General features: G+C 46.2%; 1 protein-coding gene across 6 annotated transcripts in view; it reads left to right on the forward strand.

Annotated features, from left to right (window-relative positions):
• Positions 1-27,672, forward strand: part of CEP85L (centrosomal protein 85 like) — a 382,914-nt gene that overhangs the window by 314,518 nt on the left and 40,724 nt on the right. For 3 of the 6 annotated variants that reach the window (XM_029596422.1, XM_029596428.1, XM_029596427.1), the window contains exons 5-9: positions 14,070-14,187; positions 16,652-16,837; positions 21,895-22,047; positions 25,090-25,233; positions 26,849-27,003. In XM_029596422.1, coding sequence (XP_029452282.1) covers positions 14,070-14,187; positions 16,652-16,837; positions 21,895-22,047; positions 25,090-25,233; positions 26,849-27,003 — 756 coding nt within the window. The remainder of the gene's footprint in view (positions 1-14,069; positions 14,188-16,651; positions 16,838-21,894; positions 22,048-25,089; positions 25,234-26,848; positions 27,004-27,672) is intronic. The other 3 variants (XM_029596423.1, XM_029596424.1, XM_029596425.1) reach the window with 3 other exon arrangements.

Here is a 27,672-nt window from a genome sequence, read left to right on the forward strand (position 1 = left end):
GTAGCCTGCTTCACTGTGGCCAAGTGTTTACTTGAAAGCAAGAGTTAAAGTTGTCACACTTTATGGAGATGTCAATAGGTGTTCTTAACCAACGTACTGGTGTACATTTTAAAAAACAGCACACGCGCGTACTTTTGTTCCCGCACAGGCGCGTATCTTATAAAATCTGGGGTCGGCGCGCGAAAGGGGGTGCACATTTGTGCACCTTGCGTGCGCCGAGCCCTGCGCGTGCTGCCAGTTCCCTCCACTCCCCCGCACCTTCCCCTCCCTTCCGCTACCTAACCCACCCCCCCCCGGCCCTACCTAAACCCCCCCTTACCGTTATTGTAAAAGTTACGCCTGCCTCTGGGCTGCTGGCGCGCCATCTCCTGACCTGGGGGCTGTTCCGGAGGCCTCGGCTGCGCCCCCAGAACGCCCCCGGCCCGGCACCACGCCCCCGACATGCCCCCTCGGAACGCCCCAAACGTCGCGCCGCCCACCCGACATGCCCCCGACACGCCCCCCTAGCGAAGCTCCGGGACGTATGCGCGTCCCGGGGCTTGTGTGCGCCGCCGAGCCTATGCAACATAGGCTCGGCACGTGCAGGGGCGTTTTAAAAGGGTTAAGCACGTACCTTATGGGGCAGATTTTAAAAGGCCTGTGCACGTAAATCCTTCCGGATTTACGCGCAGGGCCCTGGCGCGCCTAAAGCCACGGGACGCGCGTAAGTCCCGGGGCTTTCAAAAAGGGGCAGGAGGGGGCGTATCCGGGGGCATTCCTGAAACGAAGCGGCATTTCGGGGGCGTGCCGCGGCGTTTCGGGGGCGAGCCCGGGGCGTGGCGCCGGCCTGGGGGCATGGTCGAGGCCTCCAGACCAGCCCCCGGGACCGGAGGATGGAGCGGGGCTGCCGGCCGGCACGCGCAAAGGTAGGGGGGAGTTTAGATAGGGGAAGGGAGGGGAGGGTGAAGGAAAGTTCCCTCCGACATAAAGCTCCACCCTGCCACCAAGATGCTCCTCTCTGTCATTGAGATATAATTTGTACCCTGGTATAGCACCATCCCATTTGGTTATCTTCTTTCTATCATGTCTCTGAGATGCCAATTAAATCTATGTCATCATTCACTGCTACACTCAAATTCTCCCTTCTTTCTTCTTAGACTTCTGACATTAGCATACAAAAATGTCAGTGTGTTTTTTGTTTATATTAACATTCTGCTTTTCAGTTGAAGGGGATAAATTGGAATCTCTTAGCTCAGGTGAGTTTTTAGTTACAGGCACTTGGACTACTTTTCTTATAATTGGAACCTCACTGTCGGGATGCCCTACCTCTAATGCTTCCTTAGTATCCTTCCTAGATACCTCCCTCCGAACCATGTGCTGCTGAGCAACTGTTGGCTTTCCCCTTTGATTTAGTTTAAAAGCTGCTCTATCTCCTTTTTAAAGGTTAGCGCCAGCAGCCTGGTTCCACCCTGGTTAAGGGGAGTCCATCCCTTCAGAAAAGACTCCCCCCTTCCCCAAAATGTTGCCCAGTTCCTTACAAAACTGAATCCCTCTTCCTTGCACCATCATCTCATCCACGCATTGACACTCCGGAGCTCTGCCTACCTCTGGGGACCTGCGTGTGGCACAGGGAGCATTTCAGAGAACGCTACCCTGGAAGGTTTTGGGTTTCAGAGGAAAATGTAGGAGGGAGGTTCTGGAAGCCAAATTTAGGCTATGTCGTTGGTGCCCACTTGTACCACAAAAGCCGGCAACTCACCAGCACTGTCTAAATCCTGTGTAGGTGATGCGTGAGGTCCACCACCTTCACACTAGGTAGGCATTTTACCAGGTGATCCTCATGCCCACCAGCCACCCAGCTGTCTATATTCTTGATAATCGAATTACCAACTATGATGGCCGACCTAACCCTTCCCTCCTGGGCAGTAGCCCTGGGAGACACATCCTCAGTGTGAGAGGACAGTGAACCACTTGGAGAGCAGGTCCTTGCTACAGGATCATTTCCTGCTGCACCAGGTTAATGCTCTCTGATCATGAAACCTTCCTCCTCCAAGGCAGCACCAGGGCTGCCAGACTGTAGTTGGGACTTGGCTACTATGTCCCTGAAGGTCTCATCTATATACTTCTCTGTCTGCCTCATCTCCTTCAGATCTGCCACTCTAGCCTCCAGAGATCGGATTCGTTCTCTGAGAGACAGGAGCTCCTTGTATCGGATGCACACGTACAATTTCTCACCAGCGTGTAAAAAATCATACATGTGACACGATGCAGAGGACTGAGAGGCTCCCCTCTTTCTGCTGGACTGCTGCCTTCATCTTAAATTTGTTCAGTTCGTAGTTAAGTTTTAGAATTACCAGTATTAGATCATTCTTCTTTATAAAACTATTCAAGCTCTGTCGAGTTCCTTGGAGAGTGTTGATGGACAGCGATCTTAAAGTCATGCCACAGATTTTTAATTGAACTGATGTTGAGGCTCCGATTGGGCCACTCCAGGATATTAACCTTTTTGATCTTTAGTCGCTCCAGTGCACCTTTGACTGTCTACTTTGGGTCGTTGTCACACTGAAATGTGAACTTCCATCCCAGTTTCAGCTTTCTTGGGGTGTAGATTTTCTATAGCCACTGTATGTTGTGTGCTGCTTTGGGACTATGGAAGAAAGGTGGATATAAATATTTATAATAAACAAATGAAATGAAGTTGGAGGGAAGAAGGTTCAGAGGCAGCATAAGAAAATGCTCCTTTACTGAGAGGATAGTAGATTTCTAGATTAATATACCAGCAGAGGAGGTGTAAATCAGTGCTATGGCAGAACTCAAGCATGTGTGAGACAGAAATAGAGAACAGTACTAGAAACAAGGTTCGGAGGCTAAAGTATTACAGGCAACCGACCCGTCACTTCTTAAAGAGCAGAGGCAAGGGAGAGGTAATAAAGGGGGAAAACAAGGTACAGATAAAGGAAGCACAAGCTAGTGAATACTGCAGACCATGGGGGAGCCGAATGGAACTCAGCAGGCTCCAATTCATAGTAACGTAGTAATGATGGCAGAAAAGGACCAGCTGGCCCATCCAGTTTGCCCAGCAAGCTTCTTATGATAGTATCTACCGCTCCTTGCAGTTACCCCCAAGCCTTATGATAAGGGTAATAATATTTACAATCAATCAAAACCAAGCAACCATCAAACCCATAAATTACTGCTAGCAACATTTTTACTGGGTTAAATCACGCATCCCGGGAGGTCAACACTTGTTGACCTCCCGGGATTACCACAGTTATCCAAGTAACAGATGGAGCAATCAAAGGAACCATAACTAGAACCAACCGAGTAAATGCCAGCTGGTTGTTGGTAGCCAGGAACCGTCCAGTAACAATACAGGGTCATAGGTGGTTAAATGTTTGGGCAACAGTCTCATTAGTTTTGGTAGTTGTTTAGACTATTACAAAGCTTAGTGGTAAGACATGGGGGTGGGGAGGGCCTGCCTGTTACACTAGGTATAGGAACTTGTATGCTCCCCTACCAAGATGAGAAAACAACAAAAACTGACTTGGATAAGGAGTGATATTCCACACGGGGCCAAAACCTATGGTACATCAATTATACAGCCAATGCTGGGCCCCGACTTTTATGGTCCGGGGTACTGATACACAGTACCCCGGACCACAGACATTAGGGAAAAAGTGCAGGTCCACTTCTATGGCCAAGACCAAAAGCAAAGCATGTTCAAGCAGCATTGTCGGAATTATCAAGAAGGCTGCTCACCCCATAAAAATGATGTTAGCTGTAATTTTGTTATGGGTTTGACAGTTGCTTGGTTTTGATTGTTAATATTACCACCCTTAACATAAGGCTTGGGGTAACCTGCACGGAGTGGCAGTTTCTACCATAAGAAACTTGCTGGGCAGACTGGATGGACCATTTGGTCTTTACCTGCCATCATTACTATGTTCAAGACGTCATAGGATAAACATTGTGGATTCCTAAAGGTTAGAGGTTGGAAATGAAAAAAAAGGGTGCATTGAGGTAACCTGCATGGAATGGCAGTTACTACCTTTAATCAGAAGGCTTGGGCTTACTACCATTAACTGATTAGCCTTGATACTTTTGGTGCAAATGCAACATCGCTCTCCGTTTCATCGGCAAGGGTGGGAGGTGGGGGTGGGAATTGGATTCAGTCAACAGCCAACCCAGGGTCTCGACTTTTACTGTCAGGGGTACTGATATGCAGACATCAGGAAAAAAAAGCACAGGACCGCTTCTACAGCCAAAACCAAAAGCAAAGCATGTTCAAACAGCATATCTGATTGTAAATATCACTACCCTTAACATAAGACTTGGGGGGTAATCAGCACGCAGTGGCGGTTACCACCTTGTGAAACTTGCTGGAACATTTGGACTTTCTCTACCATCGTTACTATGTTAGTATGACGTGACGAGTACATGGACTGGTTTTTACAGCCATGGGGATCACTGAGAGCACTGTCACTCCAAGGATCAGGAAACATGATATTAGGTGGAGAAACAGAGGAAAGGCATCCTGGGAATGGTAGTGGTGCCGGGGCAGGGAAGCGGGGAGCTCAGTGGAACCATTCCATATCTGCAGATGCTGTTTGCTCCTGTCCATTTTGGCAGGCAGTTCCACTAGTGGCATAATAACATTCTCAGCAGATGCTATGGTGCTCTCCTCGATACCCAAGCTCAGTCCCTGCACACTGTCCCTCTGTCTTGGATTCATGCGAGTGTGCAAATGTCTTGAAACTTAGGCTAGGAAAGGACAACCACGTAGCGGTAGTTACATTTCTCAGAATATCAAGCTGCCTCTTTCTTGTCTTTCATGTCTTGTTTTTTTATTCCTAGGTCTCGGTATTTTTTTCTAATATATTTGTTATTTTTTTCTTTTTTCTTTTTTAAAACAAGAGGTAGACACCATTTGCTAGACCCTTGCTCGCCAGTTTTAAAAAAAAATCTCCAAGATCCATCTTCAGATGTTCGTGCTTTCCCTGTCTGCGTGGGATTCAGCATCCCAGTACCCAGCTTCCCTCAGACTAGTAGCAGTGGGTGGGAGCAAGCAGGAGGTGCTTTAAAAAAAACTTGAAACCTTACCACATCCTCAGAAGTTAAATAAAAATCAGGCTGAAGAACAGGGACCTGGATGACCTTACTTATGCTAGCTGCCAAGTGCATTAATTAAAGAATCCTTTTGCTGGCAGCGCTGCTATGAAAGGAAGGTAGTGGCGCTCGAGTTTTTTCCCTTTCACCTCTTAATCATAACCTCATAAATTACTTGTTCTCCAGAGTGCCCGGCTGCTGAGAATAAAACGTTATTTAAGTGTTTCTGATGTTTTCCATTTCCTTTCGTTAAGAGCCCTGAGCTCACCCAAACGTTATGAAACTGGAGCGGGAACCAGCACTTTCTGTTACCTCCTCGCTTGTAGCGCCAGACAGAATGTTTTAAAGTGGCAGCTTCTTGCATTCTTTGGATCCCCTTGTTTTTTGTGTTTCTCTCAGATCCCCTTACCATTTAAGAGCTGGAGAAGACCTCTCCCGGCACGGAGCAGTTCAGTGCCACTGTTCTGCCAGCCTGCAACTTGCTCCAGTTGTGGAGAGCCGGCTTACCAGAGCCTGAGTGCATCAGCTTATGGGGAGCCATACCTCTCACCGCTTGATATTTAATATCTTCTAGAACAGGATATTGGTACTGTTTATGCACTGTTTAGTATCTCCGGTAACTTAGTTATACAACTTTAATAAAACTTGTGAATATTTGTTAATTGATTTATTTAAAAATGTATATCCTCTCAGTCCTTTGCTCTGGGCAGTTTTACAGTACTGCCAGCCTTGTTCACACTCCCATTTGTTTTCGGGTTTCTGGGGAGACATCAGAAGCCAAGTACATAAGGATCCATGGAGCCTACGCAAGGGAGGCCCCTGCCAGGCCAGGAACTCCCTTACCAGGTGGTTGGGGCAAGGGGGCATTACACACAGAACACTTCCCTGGTTCTGGTTTGAATTCCTCACTTATAGTTTTTATTTTTATTGTTTGTGCTGATTGTCCCAGTTATTTTTGATAATTTTCTTGAGTCACGGCCTATACGTTGACTGACTGCTTAAAAAATGTCATTTTGTTCTCACTCATTTAATTTCTATTCATGGGTTTGCTAAAAACAGCAATTATTGTATCCTAGCCGGGATTCTTTGGTAGCAGAGAATATGTAGACAGGACGTTTCTCTAATCCAGAATGACTTACAGGCCGATTCAGAAAAACGGGCAGGAGAGCTGGCGCACGCACAGGCCACTCTCCTGGGCGCGCAGTTCAGGAGGGTGGCCTATGCAAATTAGGGCCCACAGTAAAAGGAGGCGCTAGGGATACTAGCGCGTCCCTAGCGCCTCCTTTTTGACAGGAGCGGCGGCTGTCAGTGAGTTTGACAGCCGATGCTCAATTTTGCCGGCATCGGTTCTCGAGCCTGCTGACAGCCACGGGTTCAGAAAACGGACACCAACATAATTGAGAGTTCGTCTTCCGACCCGCGGGCCGATTTTTTTAATATATTTTTTTTAATTTTTACTTTTTTTTTTTACTTTTGGGGCGTCCGACTTAATATCGCCATGATATTAAGTCGGAGGGTGCTCAGAAAAGCAGTTTTTACTGCTTTTCTGTGCACTTCCCCGGCGCTGGCAGAAATTAACACCTAGCTTTGGGTAGGCGCTAATTTCTGAAAGTAAAATGTGCGGCTTGGCTGCACATTTTACTTTCTGTATCGCACAGGAATAACTAATATGGCCATCAACATGCATTTGCATGTTGCGGGCGCTATTATTTTCGGGGGGTTGGACGTGCGTTTTCGACGTAAGGGGTAAAGCTAGCGCGTCGAAAACGCACGTCCAAATGAGGGTTAACAGTGCGCTCCACCGGCCTGCAAGTAATATTGAATCGGCCTGCAAGTAATATTGCGTTTTTTCACAGATAAGCTTCTGAGTAAAGGGCAAGCTGCCCAACCAATTCTAATTGGTCCCTTGTGCCTCAACAGTCTAACAAAGTGGACCATGCAAATAGTCAAAAGTTCAGTCTTGCTTCCACCACATTGAAATTACTGTGTCTGCTGTTTCACCCAGGTAACAGATTAAAATCTGTTTCCCAGAAAACATCGCAAACACTGTATCCTGTCGATCTCTGTGAACAACATCCTATGTCAGGGTTTATAACCCTAGTTTTGCATGTGAGTTAGCTGTACAGGGTTTTAGTTGTCTGTTCTACTAAAGATCAGATATTGAGCAGTACTTACATCATGGTTATACAATTTTGACCAACCACATCCTTTTTAAAGCTTTGGGAACTACAGGAGAGAAGCCTGCTTTCAGGTTATCCGTAATAAATGTGCTTGAGATGTGGTGGATCTAAACTGCAGGCCGATGGATGCAGCTACATCTCCTCCTGCACATTCGTTATGAGGAGTCTGAAAACCTGAACAGCTAATGTGCTCCCAATGTTCACCGCTCTAAACCAGCACCATTGCAGCCCATGGCATCCGAGCTCGAAATCTGTACCCGAATTATATCCCCCTGAAGCAGTTGTCCTGCTCAGGGTTGGATTTACATAAAAGCCCCTAGGCATGAAGTAGAGGAAAAAGGGGTTCAAGGATGAGAGGTGCCCTGTCTAAGGATGCTGTGGGGAGGGGGCAAGGAGGTGGAAGAGAGGGTTCACTCCAAGCAGGGGGAGGGTCCACGCAGAACGAGGCACCTCTGTCTCAGCAGCATTTTCTCACAGACATTGCTCGGCCTGAGTGTCCAGTCAGACTTAAGCACGAGGGCAGGCTGGCGGTGGCACTGCGAATACCACCGGCTTGTGAGCCCCCTGCACCATTTAGGGGGCCGATCTGACGGGATGCTGCCGCTCAGGCTGAGAAGGTGACACCGGAGCAGAGGAGGAGGTGCCCTCTTCAGAGCGCACCCTCCGGGCAGCTGCTTTCTCTGCCTTAGTGTGTATTCGCCGGGCCTTATCCCGCCAGTCCTAATGTTACAATCCTCCAAAGGTGGAGTACGTCCTACCAAAATCACCAGGTTAAAACAAAGGTCCTGAAAAGCTTAGTAGGTCCACTTTCTCAAACTCGAAATACACTGGGAGGTCAATAGTCATAAGGGTTTGTCCGGATAACTTTTCGAATTATCCAGACAAACCCCAAGTTTTTAAATTTCCTGAGCGGATATATTTTGGCTGTGTCAACCTTAGGTTGATGTCTTGTGTACCCCATGACATGAATTTGTTACCAGCCATTTTTTCCCTGAACTTTTCATCATAGTTAAGCCATGCCCAACCTTCATAATCCTTGAAAGCCCTTAGGATACTGTCACAATACGCTAACAGGGCCGCATATTGATCCGACTTATAATGTCCCACAAAGCTTGCTAAGTGGAGGAAACCCCTCATCCAATTGAGGATGTTCTTGGGTATTCTAGATCCTGGGTCCTTTTCTCACTTACTCTTGCTACCCTTCCTGCATCGGCTCTTGCCTCCTCTCCTACCGTCCAATAACTGGAAAATATTAACATATCTTCTTCGTCGAATTCTGCTTCTCAATTTTCCCAGCACCCCTTCCCACAATTCCGTTAACGATGCCAGCGCTGGATGACCCATGTCCTGCTCTGGCCCTAACCGCTCATTCGCGCCCTCCTTTCTTTGTCACTAGAGTCTGTGGTAGACTCCCTCGAGGAACTGCTATCTGTAGAACTGGAAGAGGTATCCTTTCTTCGCTTCATCTGCTCTTGTACCCCTTTCTCCTATCACCACCCCTCTCTTTACCTGCTCCAACCATCTGCCTAGTGATTGTAGACTCTTCCTGTCTGCCTCTGTCCTGAAGGCCCGCCTGTGACCTTTCCGTTCTGAAGGGCTCCGTCTGCCATCCCCGCCGCTCGGCACTCTTCGAAGGGCCTGCATGCTCTTGTTCCATGGCACCTGTAGGAACAAATACTGGCCACAGTACCTGCCTCAGACCCCCTTTGTTGTACCTCTTCAAATCTCCCTGCCCTCTGCCGCCTTTCCCCTTCTGGAACGCCAAAGAATTCCCTACTATCTCTACCTCTCGTATGACCCATCCGCTGCCCCACTACCTTGTAATTCTCCCCCTCCCCCAAAGACCAGGCCGGCCACCCTCCAAAACCCCGGGTTTCGGTAGAATACCATAGGGAGGAACCCAGTGACATCTGACCTTGACGCCCTGTCCCTCTGCCCCTCTCCCTTTCCTGTTAATTCTTCCACACTCACCGCACACATGAGGTGTCTCTACTTCTGGATGCACTCTGCTGCCGCCGAACATCCGATCCGCTCCCTTCCTGCTTCTTCCTCTTCCTCTGCTGTCCTCCGAAGTCCCCGGCTGAACTTCTGCCTCTCTTCGCAGCTTTCACCGGCTGCAGCTGACGCTTGGTCCTCGTCTCTCCCTAGGCTTCATTCCGCCCGACTCAGCTCTCTTCCTTATAGCGCCGCTGCGCTCTCCTTTCCCCTTGTTTCCTGCTGTCTACACACCTGCCGTCTGTGCCACTGGTGTCCAGTCACCGGCCTCGATCAGGCTTCCGCTTCTCCCTGCCACACTGGGCCTGGTGGGGTCTTCTCCCGTCTCTGGTGGTGCGTCCAGCTTCGACCCCGAGGCATGTAAGGACAAGTCTAGCGGGAGGGCTGCCTGCACGCCCACAACTACGGCAACGTCTGGATCGGCGCCGGCATCGGGGCCGATCTCGCCCGAGCTGGTCATGCATGGTCGGCCGGTAGGCTCCCTGGGTTCGGGGGAGGGAAGGCTGCTGCGATCAAATGCCGGTCAAGCGAATCCGGCTGCGACGGCACCCCATCGTCCCCTTTTCTTAATCATCCTCCCGCTCGTCCCCGACCTACTGCTTCCGTCCCCGCTCTTCCTCATGGCTCTCTAGGTCAAAATTAATCGATAATTCTCTTCAGCTGTGGCTTCTGAGGAACAGAAACTCGGACGCTCCTCTCTCCACTTCGCCCTGAGCTTCTGCTGGATTCCTAACGTGATGTCACTGTAATAATACCCAACCAGAGCAGCGTCTTCAAAACTTTCCTCCAACGGCTACATCTCTATCACCCCTCCCTTTCTTTTCCCTGCTTGCTCTTCCCGCCTTTCCTACTCCTCTCAGCCCTTCCCCCTACTGTTCCCTCCTACTCTCTTGCGCGCTTTTCCCCCTGTTATGGCCGCCGCTGTAATTCTCAGCGCTGCTAGTCTTTATGTGCAGGAAAGTAATTAGACAGAACATTAGGTGTAATCTGTTCTTAAAACAATTAAACACACAAATAAGGCGAGCTGCTGGCTTGTCAGGCGCTATCAGAGATGCACGTTGCACTCTAGGATGTGAGCTGTAAGTGGAAAAGCGCACAAAGCAAGTTTCTAAGCTAGAAGGGAAGGTGTGAAGGAGGAAGGGGTTTATTCATGGCTTGCTTTTCTCTTTGAAGTCAGACCTTTGGATGGAGAGGGGAGTGTAGGGTCTGGCTCCAGTTCAGAGGGAGCAGATGAATTGGGTCTGGTTGTCTAACTGCTATTGCAAAGAGGACGTGATCAAGGCGATCAGCACAGCGGGGTTTTAAAAAGTTTTGGACAAGCTCCTGGAGGAAACGTCCATAACACGCGATTAGCCAGGTTGTCTAAAGAAAGTTATTTTAACTAGTTATCCGGCTAGAATTTAGCTGGATAAGTGGCCGAATATGCCAGTTTTGCCATTTAGAGGGATAACTTTTACGTTATCCCTCTAAATGGCTTTTGAATGTCGACCTCATGGTGTCCAAATCTAGATGTCATCCCGGGTTTTGGAAGACCAGAATATTTCCTGCTAAGAGCCTAAATGTAGGAGATTAAATATCAAATCAAAACACTCCCCATGCTGTGTGGGTGTGAGAACCTCTGACTCTGCATCTGGTATTGAATAAGTCCCTTGTTCACAGTGAGTATGCAGCAGATGTAATATTCGATTAACTTGATTGCCCAGTATTGGGGTAGTACTGTACCCTGGCAGTGTTCTGTGTGATTGGGAATGGATGCAAGTTTGGGGAGTTGAAAACTGGGGACAGAATAAGGTGGCAGTAGTTTGCCACTTCTAGTTTTTATTTTATAGGGGTTAGAAGGGACAAGGTGGCAGTGGTTTGACTCTGCTACTTTAATATTTTGGGGTCGGGCGTGGTTTAGAAGGAAAGTTACATTTGTTTGGTGTTTAACCGATTGTTTTGTCTATGTGTATTTGGATGGTTTGTATAGGTAGTTTGGTTTTTTTTTTATATACTCTGTTTATTGTTTGATTTGGTCACTAAGGGGTAGATTTTCAAAGGGTTACGTGCGTAATCCCCGAAAACCTACCCCAAACCCTCCCTGCGCGCGCTGGCAGCCTGTCTTGCATAGGCTGCCGGCGCACGCAAAGCCCCGGGACGCGTGTCGGGGGGGGCGTATCGCAGCCAGCACGTCATCGGGGTGCGTCAGGGGAGGGCGTGTCGGGGGGCGTGTCGCAGCCCGCGCATCATCGGGGCATTCCGGGGGTGGCCACGGCCTTTGGACCAGCCCCCGGACCGGACCATGGCATGCCGGCGGCCGGCCCGGCGCTCACAGGTTACGCCTGCCTTGGGCAGGCGTAACCTGTGCAACAAAGGTGGTGTGGGGGGGGGGGTTAGATAGGGCCAGGGGGGTGGGTAAGGGAGGGGAAGGGGCGGGGGGGGGGAAGGAAAGTTCCCTCCGAGGCCGGTCCGATTTTAGAGCAGCCTCGGAGGGAACGGAGGCAGGCTGCGTGGCTCAGAGCGTGAAGGCTGCCGATTTTGGGCAGCCTTGCGTGTGCCGACCCCGGATTTTAACAGATTCGCGCGGCTACGCGCGTATCTGTTGAAATCCAGCGTACTTTTGTTTGCGCCTGGTGCGCGAACAAAAGTACGCGTGCGCGTAATTTTATAAAATCTGCCCCTAAATGAATAAAACATTTAGGACCTGATTTTCAAAAGCATGTACGCATGTAAATCTAGGTTTTACATATGTAAATGTATTTTACTCGTGTAAGTGGGCTTTTGAAAATTGCTACAATATATGCCATTGAATTGTCCATGGGATATTAAGATGTATGTGCACTTTATGTACGTAAATGGCTTTTGAAAATTGCTATTATAGTATGTTACATTTACTCACGTAAATCATTTGAAAATTCACCTGTACAGTAGTAGTAGTAATACTAATAAAATGAGAAAATGACCTTGCTGAGCATATTGCCCTCATCACACCCACCGCACATGCACCAGATACTGGTACACCAAAGCTTCCTCAAGCCAAGCTGATGCTTTTAAAAGATCCCACATGGCGATTCACTATGTTCCACCACCATGCCCCCCCCCACTGGTGCCCTCACCCATGACCCCTATAGGCATTCTGCAATACCTTAGCCTTAGCAGGGGGATCAAATAGCTCAGTAAAGAAAAGTCTGCGGTAAAGTCTCTTTTTTTTTTTTTTAGGGCTAGCTTTATTTCTCTGGAAAGAGTTTTCAGATTTATATAACAACACTTGAGCACTCAGACATGGGTATTTTAGCATAACCAGCTTTTCAATTAGGAATGGAACTTCAGAAGGCGTCTCCTTCCAAGTATGCCGTTTTCTCACGGAGAAAGCTAGAAGGGAGCACTTTCTGTGCCTCTTGTCATCTGCACATGGGTGCAGAAAGAAAAGCTGTAAATGCCATACTGGGTTAGACCAGTGGCCCCACTGAGCACAGAATCTAGTCTCTGACCGTCTGCTGCAGCCCAGGCCATTTGGAAGCACCTGGCAGACCCTAATGGGGAGAGCCACTCCCGCAAGTCAGAGATGGCAGTACCCACATCTGTCTGACTGCTAATTTTTATGGAGCTGTCTTCCATAAACTTGGCCCTAAGGGGGCCGATGCAATACCCTCTGTCGGACGCTGGTTAAATAGGCGCTAATCCACCCCCTAATGCGATAGGGGATTAGCGCCTATTTAACATGCGTCCGACGTGGAGTGAATGAGATAGCGTTCATCACATGCAAATGCATGTGAATGAGCCTATTACTCATTCACTCCGAATGCAAAAAGATAAATGTGCGTCTCAGATGCACATTTATCGCTCAGTTATTAACGCCTGCCTGGAGCCGGTGTTAATAGCTGAGCGCATTGAAAAAAAGTACAGAAAAGCAGAGAAAACTGCTTTTCTGTACTTCTTTTTTTAAAGTAAAACAATATAAATGTCTGCCGAGTTATCGGCGCCCATTTTCATTACTGGCAGACAGGCCGGTTATGAAAACCGAGGCCGAGTTTACCGGCGTCGGTCTTCATAACCGGCAGCCGCAGCCCCCTAATTTCCGTATTGCATGGCGCCCCCCTTGCGGGCGCCAATGAGTGCGTTAAAAAAGCGGGCGCTGAAAAGTCAGCGCCCGCTTTCAGCGCACATAATTGCATCGGCCCCTAAGTTTCTTAAGTGCAACTTCCAGCGAAGTTTGTCTCTGCCCCCTTGCATGCTAACAATTATCCCAAATGTACTGTGGGTGGGAGGAGGACAGGAGAAAACACCCCATAATCAGCTGGATTCCTTCGCTCTTTCCTCAGCGTGCAGTTACAGCTTTTTGGCTTCCAGTGCAGCACATGAAGCTGACGGAGAGATGAAGCTAATTCTTGTTGTCAAGAAGCTTTGCCACATTTATCCCAGATAGATGATGTAGGCCCAGGCAAAGGCATCACTAGATGGCAGAATGCAGCTTATTGCTGGCAGTTTTAAGCAGCGAGGTGCAAAGGCTTCCATATGTGGGTTTCCTTGTTGCTATTTATGTCTATGCCTGAATGTTATTAATGTGTCGTTAGAGAATTGCCCTGACCCTGTGCTTTAGACTCTCTATAAAGAAAGCAGTTAGTTGCAAGTAAAGTTAAATTATGTTTCCGTTTAGAGCATCCTATGGTGGTGGTTTTCCCTGTAGCCTCAACTGCAGGGTAAAGCAAGTCCAAGATGGGAATTTTAAAGGAGATCAAAACAGACATTTTCTGGAAACGTCCTGGAGAAGATGGTGGGGGAATGTTTTTAACTTCCTAATCTGGACTTTTTTTTTTTAATCTCTGGCAGGCAGAAGCAACAAATCACCCAGCTACATCAGAAGATCAGGGATAATGAACTACGGACCCAGCAAGCCATCCTGGGCCTTTTTGTGAATCGTGACGATTCATACAGGAGTAATGTAAAGGTAAGACGGGGCCCTTCTATGGCATGTAATATGCCAGTAACAGTGGAAGCAACAGAAAATAAATTTCCACTCCCCTAAAAAATCTTTACTATTTACTGCCCAACTTCTGAAAATTCATGTTCCATTATTTATTCATGCTTCTATGTAAGACACATGCATCCTTTATATATATATATATAAACCCCAAATTTAGGCAATATCTCTGTTCCTTTGTGCTTAACAATCAGTACCAAAAAACACTCCAAGTGGAGTGGAATATAAGCACCTATGAAATTTTTCTATCAATTCTCTTTATTATACTTCAAAAGATATCAAAAAAAGACATTCATATAACATTTACCATTCATAAAATGTACAATTTATACTTGTATAATTTGTTTATACTAATATCCTTTTCACAACAAGTTTTCAATTAAAACTATACCCACTCATACATATATATATATTTCTGTCTATTTCTCATTATGAATGCCTGCGCTAAACGCTTTTATGTTATTTCTCATCTATCACTGCCCTTGAATTCGGTACCAAAATAATATACTATATCCAGAAAATGAAAAAGAAATAAAAGAATCAGACTGAACGAATCTGGAAATACGGTGGGCACAGCCAACAACTGTAAGAGGGAAATCAAAAACCATACTCTGAATCAAAGAGATGGGCAGTAAAGCCTAAATAAATAAATAGATCTGGTTTTGGAATGCCACTGCTTAAGACCCAAACAAGGAACGGCCTGCCTTGTGGTTTCCACATGCCGGTAATTTTTGTCAGAAGGATACGGATCACGTCATAGGGGGCCTCCTGAGCTGAATGCAATTTTCTGGCAGGAAAATAATATTTAAGTCTGTCCAAGAGGTATTTTGGTGATTTGAATAAGAGCTTGAAAATTTGTGAAAGTATCTTTAGTACAATCCTAGCAGTGACAGGTATCAAATGCAATTTGTGAAGGGCAGGTGAGATACAAATTATGTAAGTAAGTAAATAAATAGGACCCTGCCACCTTAGTCACAGTAAAATATTTTTTAGCAATACATATAGCTGTGTGCAAATCTTTAGGCACCCTGGGCAAATTGTATATTTTGATGACTCTCTAAGTCAGGGATGGGCAAATATTTTTCACCTGCGGCCACATCACTGACTCTTGGCTGTACCACGGGCTGGGGCAGGGCGGGAGAGGGGTCCCCCTTGGAGTTTGTACACCAGGTTTTTCGTTGTTCCACTCACTTTTACTTACTGTCCTCTTCTCACTCCCTTCCACTCACTCTTCCTCTCCCACCCACTCATTCTCTTCCTCTCTCTCCCCTCATTCACTCCTCTTCCACTCATTGTCTTCATCTCACTCTTTTACTCTCTTCTCACTCAGTCTTCCTCTCACTTACTCTACCATATGCTCTCACATTCCCTTTCTCCCTCTCTCACACTCCCCTCTCCCGGCCCCGCCTTCCCACCTTCACCTGTCACTGCTGACCTGCCCGCACACCTGCTGCAGCCTCTGGACTCACTGCCACAGCTCATGCTCATAGTTCACTTACACTACCTTGACGCTCTCGAAGACTTTCCGCAGCCGTGCATCCACCCCCTGCCATGAGAGTCTGAGAATCTGCAAGAGCCCCAGACTCTCAGTAATGGTGAGGAGGAGGAGAGCAGAGAGGGGGCAAAGTTGGGAACTGTAATTTAGACAGGAGCTAACATGCTGGGATTCCAGTGGAAAGCTGGGGAGAAGCAGGACTAAAATCCCCATAGAGCTCTGCAGAAGGGGATAAGTGAAGCCCTGGCTTCCTCCAGCCATTGGTTACCACATGATGGCAGAGCTCCCCAGCCATTGACTGCCAGGGAAGGGGGGGCGGGTCTTCGTGGCCATTGGCTGTTAGGAAGGCATGTGGAGTTCTTTACAGTGCAGATATGGGTAAGGAATCTCTGCCGGTTCCCACTCGTTTGTTTTTTTTTGTCGTGGTTTTGCAGCTGTTAGTGTATCCTGCAATTAACTGTAGAGGATCGTAGCATTAAGTGTGTTCTCAGCGCCTCCTCTCCAACACGATGCAGGAGGGTTGGAGGAGGGTGTGAAAGAGCCTCACCTCACCCTGCGGCATTGCACTGACTGAAACTTTATCAGCATTGCATGGCACAAATACAGAGGTCCCTCCTCTTCTGCTCTTTGGTTCTGATTCCAGTGGTTGGCTCCAATCCTTGACACCATCCTTGATCAGCCTGATGTGTATGACATCGAGGATGGCACTGGAATCCTGGAGATAAGGTTGCTGAGAACACAGGTAGGTGGGTCATTAAAAAAAAAAATTGGGTGAGGGGCTGCTTCCGGCCCACAAGCCGTAGTTTGCCCACCCCTGTTCTTATGGTTAAACCTTGCCTCCAGTGTTCTGGCTGCTTTACCATGGGGAAGTTAATTTTTCATAGAGCAATCCAGATATTTTTCTTTTCTCCCCTTGGTTTTCTTTTCTGCCCTAAGGAACCGCAATATGAAAACAGATCTCCACAGGCTCTCTTTTCCGAGAGATCACAGTTGCTGAATGGCGAGAAAAAGGAGCTTGAACGAAAACTGGCATCTGCGGAGGTCCAGGTGTTGCAACTCAATGAGCTTCTCAAGCAGAGCACAGACAAGTCCGGTGAGGAGATACGGAAGTTGGAAGAGAAGGCAAGTGCTTCTCCCTGCAGTAAAGCAATGCGTCAGCACAGCAGTGCTGAACCACCAGACTTCATATTTTCATTTGTCAATGGGATGCAGTTTGCTTCAATTAGGCATTTAGAGGGGGAGGCAATGTTCATACTGTCCACACTGGGTCAAATACCGCATGTATTTTTTATCTGTAGGCTTCACATGAGTTCTCAAAGAGAGTGCACGCCAACTTTCACTTTGAACTTACCGCGGATGCACAATATGAGCGGTCGCTTGCAGCTGCTTTTTCTGTGGGTAAAATTTTGCTTGAAAAGTGTGCACCAGTATTTGAAAATGCCATAGTAACGAGATCCTGGTAGGAGGCTACCGCGATCAGGGAGAAGTCCCTTCTGCAAAGGAAGATATGGGGGGGGGGGCAGGGGAGGGCATTAAAGGGAAAGGGTTGGGGGATGGTTTGGAAACTATGAATTAAAAACAAAAAACTAAAGGGGAAGCGGGAGCAAGGTTGGGGGAGGGGAGACTCCCAGTCAAAATAATTATTTTGGGCCTGTAGGTCTGCAATGTGTATGTCTGTGGTTTCTTTTTTCTTTTCTTTTCTTTTTTTTTTTTTTTAAAACAATGGGAATGTAACTTTACCGGCAGTGCAGTAGCACCCCAACTTCTTCTCGCTACACTTGACTAACAACCATATTCTGTTGAATATAGCCGACTATAGACCAGTGAGCCTGACTTCAGTGCCAGGAAAAATAGTGGAAACTATTCTCAAGAACAAAATTGTAGAGCATATAGAAAGACATGATTTAATGGAACACAGTCAACATGGATTTACCCAAGGGAAGTCTTGCCTAACAAATCTACTTCATTTTTTTGAAGGGGTTAATAAACATGTGGATAAAGATGAACCGTAGATGTAGTGTATTTGGATTTTCAGAAGGCGTTTGACAAAGTCCCTCATGAGAGGCTTCTACGAAAACTAAAAAGTCATGGGATAGGAGGCGATGTCCTTTCATGGATTACAAACTAGTTAAAAGACAGGAAACAGAAAGTAGGATTAAATGGTCAATTTTCTCAGTGGAAAAGGGTAAACAGTGGAGTGCCTCAGGGTTCTGTACTTGGTCCGGTACTTTTCAATATATATATATATATATAAATGATCTGGAAAGGAATACAACGAGTGAGGTTATCAAATTTGTGGATGATACAAAATTATTCAGAGTAGTTAAATCACAAGCGGACTGTGATACATTACAGGAGGACCTTGGAAGACTGGAAGATTGGGCATCCAAATGGCAGATGAAATTTAATGTGGACAAGTGCAAGGTGTTGCATATAGGGAAAAATAACACTTGCTATAGTTACACAATGTTAGGTTCCATATTAGGAGCTACCACCCAGGAAAAAGATCTAGGCATCATAGTGGATGATACTTTAAAAATGTCGGCTCAGTGTGCTGCAGCAGCCAAAAAAGCAAACAGAATGTTAGGAATTATTAGGAAGGGAATGGTTAATAAAACAGAAAATGTCATAATGCCTCTATATCGCTCTATGGTGAGACCGCACCTTGAATTCTGTGTACAATTCTGGTCGCTGCATCTCAAAAATGATATAGTTGCGATGGAGAAGGTACAGAGAAGGGCAACCAAAATGATAAAGGGGATGGAACAGCTCCCCTATGAGGAAAGGCTGAAGAGGTTAGGGCTGTTCAGCTTGGAGAAGAGACGACTGAGGGGGGATATGATAGAGGTGTTTAAAATCATGAGAGGTCTAGAACGGGTAGATGTGAATCGGTTATTTACTCTTTCGGATAGTAGAAAGACTAGGGGGCACTCCATGAAGTTAGCATGGGGCACATTTAAAACTAATCGGAGAAAGTTCTTTTTCACTCAATGCACAATTAAACTCTGGAATTTGTTGCCAGAGGATGTGGTTAGTGCAGTTAGTATAGCTGTGTTTAAAAAAGGATTGGATAAGTTCTTGGAGGAGAAGTCCATTACCTGCTATTAATTAAGTTGACATATAATAACCACCGCTATTATTAGCAATGGTAACATGGAATAGACTTAGTTTTTGGGTACTTGCCAGGTTCTTATGGCCTGGATTGGCCACTGTTGGAAACAGGATGCTGGGTTTGATGGACCCTTGGTCTGACCCAGTATGGCATGTTCTTATGTGAAGACAGCAGCACTGGAGTTCTGGATATTTCTTGTCCACATGGCTAGTACAGATGTAGAGGATGGGTACAACTTAAATAATGGCTTATGTTCTCAGTTATAGTAGGAAGGTGGCATAAAGGTGAGTTCTGCATCGCTGCGTTTCTTCTGGCCGAGACTGTAAAAAGATCATGAACCTGAACAAAAAAAAAAACATCTTTCTGAGCGCAAAGGCACCTGGCTGGCATCTCTTCAGAACTCTCATTTCACTCTCTGTTGCCTGCTTGCCTTCTTAAATAACATTTCATTGGTCATCACTCTTTGCGCCACAAATGTATAAAAATGGTATCCGTTTGCTCAGGCAAGTAGGCTGATTTACCGATGTGCCATTATCCATCTGTCATGGAACTGAGCTATTTTAGTGCTTTGGTGCAATTAAAAATGATGTTTCACTTTAACCTGTAGGAACATACGACCCCTGCTCCCCACTCTCTCTCACACGCGCACACACACACACGTATTTTCTTCCTTTATTCTTGTTGCTACTGGAAGGAGCTGAATTGTGGAGAAGGACATTGTAAATCCTTGATTATTTGGAGCTATGTTAAAAAACCATCTGAAAATCCAATTCCATGTAGGCAATGAAATTCATAAAAAAGATAGAGGAGCCAGTCAGGTGCATCTATTTTTATTCTTTGTAAGCAGCAGATATAAAATGCCACAACTGAGTCCTGCAGTTTGACTCTCTGATAGGGAATCCCTCATGCATTGCTACCTTTTGGGCCGATTCAGTAAAGTCTGCGGGAGAGCGGGCGGCTGTCAGCAGGTTTGACAGCCGACGCTCAATTTTGCCGGTGTTGGTTCTCGAGCCCGCTGACAGCTATGGGCTTGGAAACCAGATGCCAGCAAAATTGAGCGTCCGGTTTTCGACCCGACAGCCGCCGGCCGACTTCAAAATTTTTTTTCTTTTTTTTGTTTACTTTTTTTTACCCTTCGGGACCTCCGACTTAATATCGCCATGATATTAAGTCGGAGGGTGCACAGAAAAGCAGTTTTTACTGCTTTTCTGTGCACTTTCCTGGTGCCCGAAGAAATTAGCGCCTACCTTTGGGTAGGCACTAATTTCTGAAAGTAAAATGTGCGGCTTGGCTGCACATTTTACTTTCTGAACCGCGCGTGAATACCTAATAGGGCCATCAACATGCATTTGCATGTTCAGAGCGCTATTAGGTTCGGCAGGTTGGATGCGTGTTTTCCGCCCCTTACTGAATAAGGGGTAAGGGAAAACGCGCGTCCAAGAGCAGGCTAACAGTGTGCTCCGTCGGAGCGCACTGTACTGTATCGGCCTGTTTGTTAGTGGCTTTAGACGTCAGAATCCAAGCACATAATTTTACAGATATGTATTTTTTTATGACTGGGAACTCTTAAGCCTCTCCCTTTGTTTGTCCCCATTAGGAGCCTGCCCCAGCCCTGCCAGCTCCCATTTAACGCTGTGTCTGAGATTAAGACTCTGTGGGCCTTCATTTGTAGCTATTTGATGTTTTCTCTCCTTTTTAATTCCTCTCCCTTTTTTATTTTGTCTCCATCCATCTGAGGGGCATGGATCACAGTTCCTTCTGGATCCTGGCATAAGTGCACCACTCGGGCAGTGGATTTGGCACTGTTGATCAGTTTATGTGGGGGGCAGCAGTGCTTTCTTCTCCAGTGTGAAGAGCAGAAGCCAGATCTAGGAATTAATAAGGGTTTCCTGCATAGTAATTTAGGGTGCTGCTGCTGCTAGACCATTGCACCGGCCCAAAGATTTGTTTTCGATGTATGTATCCATTACTTAAAAGCAGTAAGGCATACTGTTTTGTGCTTTTCCCTGCTTCACACTCTTCCAATACCCCGGAGGTTCTGTATTCGAAAGGGTTTCTTCCACTCCCGTGCAGGTGGAGGAAATTTCTTGAGGACAGGTCCTCTGCTGGTAGGTGATCATTCAGAACCGGCATTGGATTGTGTTTGGTAATGCTGGCACTGCCGAGACTCCTGTGGGATGGCCGTTGGAGTCTTCCCTAGTTTTGTTAGTCTGCAATCTGAGGAATTAGGGTGCTCTGCATTCTCAATGGACTCCCCAGGTATTAAAGTGATAGGGCCATTATCGAGCAAGCCGAAGGCATCACGCTTTCCCCTTGCACTGTGTAATGCACACAGCGGGAAAGCCAGCTAGGCAAGAAAGGATTAAAAATATCCAAGCCTTATGATGTTCAAGCTAATGTTAAAATCTAATCAATTGGAGATCAGCTAGACCGAAACGTATCCCCTCCTGCCTCTGACTCTTGTTGGGGCCCATTGGAACTGCCTTCGGACACTTTGATGAATTCATCTGAAGGGCTTGAGCAGCAGAGGGGAAAAGGTGAGAACAGAGTTTCTGGTGGGGCTTAGGTACTTTAATAATTAAGCAGGTACACTTTTAGACAAAAAAATGATTAGCTTCCGTGAAATGTACACAGCACACGTATAATGTTATATTCCCGCAAGTGTCCAGAGCCGACTTCAAGGTCAGATATATTCATGCGGGCATTTAAAGAATCTGAAGAGAAGGAATCTCTGTGACCTTCTGTTTCCTTTTAGATAAAGGGCTAAAAAGCAGAAGGGTGTCTGAATTCCTTTCCTGCCTGGCCGGGTGTTCCTCTCAGTGCCTGTGAGAGAGGTTTTTTTTTTTCTTGAGCACTTGCTATTCAGCAGTCTGAGAGGCACCCAGCTCTCTTTCCTCTCCAGCTTTGTTCTCCCTTCGCTGCATTGGTTAGATATTATCTTCCAGCCTTGATGCTGAAAACTCTGACCTGTCAGGATCACCGGGAAGCGCTAAACATCCCTAAGCAGTTTTCTCCTGGACCTCTGAGAGCACTAGATGGACTGCGTTCTTTCTTTCTTTCTTTTCAGATTAAAACACGAGACAAATATATTAACAACCTGAGGAAAAAATACCAGAAGGAAAGTGAGCAGAACCGAGAGAAGAAGAGGCGGATTGAGACCCTGGAAAAATACGTTTCTGACCTACCCACACTGGATGACGTGCAGAGCCAGAATGAACGGGTAAGCAAAAGCCACAGAGCACCTCGCAGCAGTGTGAGTGGGGGTGTCCGGCCTGGTGGCAGGGTACCCTGGTTCAGTTTCAGGATCAGGTTTTCACGCCTCGGGTCAGACAGAGCTGGCGTGCTGCGTAGGCGGCCTTCACAGCTCCTGCTGGGGAGAGGGACAGAGAGCCCGGGGTCATCAGACTCCTGGCCTCAGGACCATTGCTGCAGTGATCAGACCAGGGACAGTAGGAGGCTCTACTGAGACAGCAGATAAATTCCCAGGGTGGGTGCCAATGAAGTCTCACGGCACTGGCACATTGGCACTCGTTCTGACTAAGCTGTAAGGTAAAGGAGGAATTACTGAGCCAGAAAAAACAGTTGTAATAGTAAATTGTAAATGACAACTGCTCGGCTTTATTCCTCTGAGCACCCTCTGTGCTTGCAGTACTGCCTCTGTCTTTTCCACTGTTACTTTTGGGATATGTTGTGAAGTCACTATTTACTTCCTAAAAATGAGTTTGAAAGGCTTTTCAAGTTGAACTATGGACTGAAACAATCAGGCCTTCCTTCCTGCTTGCATAGTTCATCTCAAAGGCTCATTATGAAAAAAAAAAATGTATGGTAAAGAATGATTCTGACGTAAAGCCCTTGGTGGTTGACATACAGTCGGTCAACAAGAAAAGGGAAACAAATCACAACTTATAATGTATCAAAGTGTCTGCAAGCCTGTCAGTGTGCCCTTTAAATGCATGGGCCACCCAGTCAACTCATTCATCCAACTTGTGAGCAATTTTAGAAAGAAAAGATTTTTTTTGAGAGGTTTTTTTTAGGCATTTAAAAAATGTCTACAGACAAACAGTCTCTGAATCAAACATAAAGCCCAACGTGGCCGATGATTTGCTGTGCAATGCTTCCTCAGGGGCTATACTCAATAGTCCATGTGTGGTAAAGTATGTCTGTAGTCATTCAGTGGACATGGTATCTTGCAGGGTTTTTTTTTGTTGACTGCGTTGTTTGAGATTCAACGGCTGTTCATTGTTATTTGGCATACAGCCAGGCCATACATGGCTGACGTAAAAATAAGTAAGTTGCTGTACGTTAGCCACAGGTTCAGTGCAGCAGGGGACAGTAGAATTGGGCCCAGGTATTCACTCCATGAAAGCAGGAGAAGTGGGTCTGGAAGGAGCAGGATCAGACTAGGATCCTATACTTAATAATTATCATTTTTAAAGCATTACTGGACAAACATAGCACTGTACTATCAAGCTTTGCCCCAAAGAGCTTACAGTCTAAGCGGTACCTGAAGCAATAGGAGCTAAAGTGACTTGCCCAAGGTCTCAAGGCGTGTCTAGGGTTGCCAGCTGGCTCCAGATTTTCAGGACAGGTTGATCCAGTCCTGGTTTTACCCCATTTCATGCTGGGATTTATTTTGATTTGCCAGTTGCATTCCTTAAGAAAACCAAGATTATAAGTACCTGCATGCAGGGGAGTAAAACCAGGATTGGATCAACCTGTACTGAAAATCTGAAGCCAGTTGCCAACCCTAGATGTGTCAGTGGGAAAAGTGGTATTTGAGCTGTATCTTCCTGCTATTCTCACCACTAGGCCACTCATCCTCCTTCCTGGCAGACAGGATCTAGACAGGGTGTAGAGTCACTGGAATGTGGGTCAGGAAATCCATTATACCAGCAGGGATCCAGAGCTACAAATGTCTGGTCCCTTTTGGTTTAACAGTCTAGCAGCTGGATAGAGCCAGAACACTGAGAGCTATGGTGACCCTGTTTGGAAGGGCCTCCAAGACACCTGGAGTTGTGCATCCGCCAGCAGATCTAAGGGTCACTGACCATTCGAAGAAGAGCCAGGCTTTGCATTTTCTTCCTTGGAGAACATGCAATCTTAAGAGTGTAAAGTTACTACTTCAGGGTTGCTTGCAGTGGGATGGTAGGGAGGAAACTGTAATCAGAGGATGATCAGGTGCCACAGCTTTATGCCAGCCTCAATAAACTTTTGCCTTCTAATCACTAGATCTTGTGCATCATGTCTGCCATCGTCTCAGAGCTATAAGATTTATACCTAAGAAATTTTGGGGGTAATTTTATACCTGCCTGCATACATTTGTGGGCTGTTATCCACCAAAATTACACCAAATTTTCAAAACTAATTTATGCATATAAATTCACGTGGAAAATTATCCCAGCAAAACTGTGTGTACACAATTATACCTGCTAGGGGCTACGTATAGTTCTGCCGAGAGAATTTATGCACATACATTTTAAAATCGAAAATTTCTTAGCATCCAGACAGATGAATTCCAAACCAGTGGGTCATGCACTTCTACCAGCAGATGGAGATGGAGCAAAGCTGACATCACAATATATATATATACTCCTGCAGTGACATCAGCCTGCCAGTATTCTCTGTCTCCAGCAGATAGGGGACGTGCATCTCCCTACTGGGGATTGCTTTAAGTTTTATAAGCAGAAAAAGAAGGAAATTTAATTTGCTCCACTCTCCTGCAGTGATACCAAATGGTCCCTTCCCCAGTTGAGAATTCTTGAGGTGATTTCCATGGACCCTCAGATGAGTCTGGTAGCTGGTTTTCCAGCTGGCATGGACTTAGCTGAAAGGAAGCAGGTGCAGGAAGCCGAGTGTGGCGGTAACGGTATATGCCCTCCCACAGCTGGAGACTGACTCTGTACTCAGCCGGGACGGGCTAAGCTCAGGTAAAGTTTAAAAAAAAGGAAAGAAAAACACCTGAAAAGGAGGTTTCTTTGTAGGGCCTTCTCCTTCCTCCGGTCTCCTTGCTCGGCACACCGATCCAACATTCATTCCTGCCCCCAAGAGAGTTTGGCTTCTAAAAAGTGGATAGTGTCAGTCTGAAATAAAGACTTGCTCAGCTTAAGAGTACATGGACTAGAACACTATGCAGACAAAGGCTAAGTTATTCTGTAATCCAGTGTCAGATCACTAGCTGTAAATACAAAGAAAAACTGGATGTTGCATAAAGAAACAATGGCTGTGAAGTCCAACTGAAGCAAACTTTGTTCCACTCTGTTAGCTGGAAGGAAAAAGCATCATCCGTGCCAACCAAACTCCACCACAATCCTCTGTGAGACTGCACCTCAATGCCAGAAAAGAGGTTTACGAATCAGAACGAGACATCATCTTAAAAAGAACAAGAACAACTGGCATATTCTTAGAGGTCAGGATGAGCAGGTCCATTTCTAGCAGTCCCTGTCAGGAAATCCAAGAAGAGCTGAGCTTCCCCTGGCATAGTATAAGTAGCCGTCTTCCCATCATGTGTCACTTGCAACTTAGTTGGATACTGCAAGGCAAAACATATTTTTGGCTCATATAACATGGTGTATATAGGGAAGGCCCTACGCAGACTTGAATAGTCCTGAAAAATCAAGATTTTTCTGTCGCCTGTTTTCGGTTGGGAGCCCCGCCACATTGCTTGCAAGATTGCCATTTTGTGGGTAAAGTTCAAGAATCGCACTATTACAATTCGAGGCCTTCCCTGATTGTCCAAGCGCAGGCCAAAACAATGAGCTCTGTCGATCTGCACCAGGCCCAGAGCCGGTCCCAAGGCAAGTTCCTGCAACAGCCACGTTTCTATAAATCCACACAGCTCCCCATTGGCTACTGATTCCGGGATCCCCACCAACCGTAAAATTACTCTGGCGTGATCTGTTTTCAGAGTCCTCAGCCCTGTCTTCAAGCCACGCCACCTTGGCCTGTAAATCCACCACAATATTGGCCACCGCATGTGCGGCGTTTTCCATGTCAGAGACGTGTTGCTGCACTGCAGTTACCCGACATGTGACGCCCTCAACTGAAGCCGCAATATTGGCAAATTTTTCAAACACTTGTGAAAATTTGGTGTCCAAAGCCTTAGTCATCGTCGCTGTTACTGCCTCCATCAAATCGACATTAGGTACCAGCTCTCCCACAACTTTTTCCTTGTCCCAATACGCCATCTTGGACTCGGCAGGCTTAGCCATTTCCTTGTCCTTACGAGCTATTTTTGTGGCCATCCCATCGTCCAAAACGTCAGAAAAGACTCAGAGCGCGTTTCCATAACCACAAGGTATGAGAAACAGGCCGGTTAGAGCTAGATGTCAGGCGAGTGGCGCAGATGGTGGATAGGCCCCAAGAGCAGAGCTAACGTATGTCTTGCTCTCACCACAACATCATGTGATCCTTGTTTTGTTTTTAATTTGTGACAGGCTTTTGTATTTTTTATTGAAATTGAATCCGTTTAAAAATGCGCCTAGATGTATTGTTTGAGATGTGAAAACACCAATAAACATCTATTTCAACACCCTCAAAATACATCTAATTGCCTGAAAAAATAAGCACCTAAGTTTGTAGTTTTGAACAGTTAGGATCAGAAGTCGTAATAATGACTAACACGGTTACATTGCCCTTTTTGGAAACTGTGCCACCTCTCCCCCAGTGTGATAAAAAACAAATAAACCAAAAAAAACATACGTGCTCTTAGCTGTGTCAAAATGGGATAAGGATCAGTTAGGGCAGGGAATACATGCGGAAGAATTTAATTTTGAAATCCTCACTTATACTGTAACCCCTGTATGTATTTTTATGTTTGCTGTCCCTGCCGATCCTGAATTTTCCAAGGGAAATGCAGGGAGTTTCCCTACATAAATGAGCTTTCAAGACTATGGTGACCTGCAGGTTCCCCAGGTGACTTCCAAAGTGACCCCTTTGTGTAAGCTAGTTAAGCATGCTGATTTGGATCGGGGGTTGTTTTTTTTTGGGAAATAAATTATAACTGTATATTTTTCTATCTTAAGCTACAGGTTCTAGAAGAGAAGAATAAGCAGCTGCAAGAAACCATTACTGACTTGGAGAAGAAGGTGGAAGACACCATGGTACAGTGTAAGGAGAGAGAATCCCAGTTGGAGAGTCAGAAAACAAAAGAAAAAGAGCTGGTTACAACAGTGCAGAGGTAAGGGATCCCACTGAAATAGCACGTGATGGTTCGGATAGCGTAGAAACATCTCTTTGGCACCCCTAAAAAGGAGCCATGGAGGCTACCACCACCAACCAGTCTCGTCCCTCCCATTCATCTTCTAATGACTTGAATGACACACAAGGAATTGTAAGGACATAAGAAGCCACTCGTACTGCTGTTGAGTGTTTTGTGATGTTACATCTGAGAGAGTGTTTGAGTGGTTTGTGATACAATACAAACCTGAGATACAGAAGGAGAGCTTCACTGTGGATATGTATTAGTTATGATTTTCAATAATATACAACCTATATGTTCTATTATAACGCCAATCAATAAGTGATGCTACTATTGATGTAATAGTTTGTGGCAATATTGCGATTAAGGAGTTAGAGTTGGATTCAGGACAGCCCAAGCCCTTTGACTGCTTTCATTCTGGCAGTATTTTATTTATTCATTACCTGGATTTTTACCCCACCTTTTTGAATACGTAATTCTGCCAACTTATCCCATCATTACCTCTCATAGGCTCATTGATCTTTCTCAAATGTTGTATTACCATTGTTTCTCTTCTCATTTCTTTCCTATTTTTAAAACGTTCTCCTTTTTTCGTCTTCTGTCCTCGTGAGCTCTCCCACGTTTAACTGTTTTATCAGCCTTCTTTCT

The sequence above is a fragment of the Rhinatrema bivittatum genome, chromosome 3, assembly GCF_901001135.1.
Source record: "Rhinatrema bivittatum chromosome 3, aRhiBiv1.1, whole genome shotgun sequence".
NCBI lineage: Eukaryota > Metazoa > Chordata > Amphibia > Gymnophiona > Rhinatrematidae > Rhinatrema > Rhinatrema bivittatum.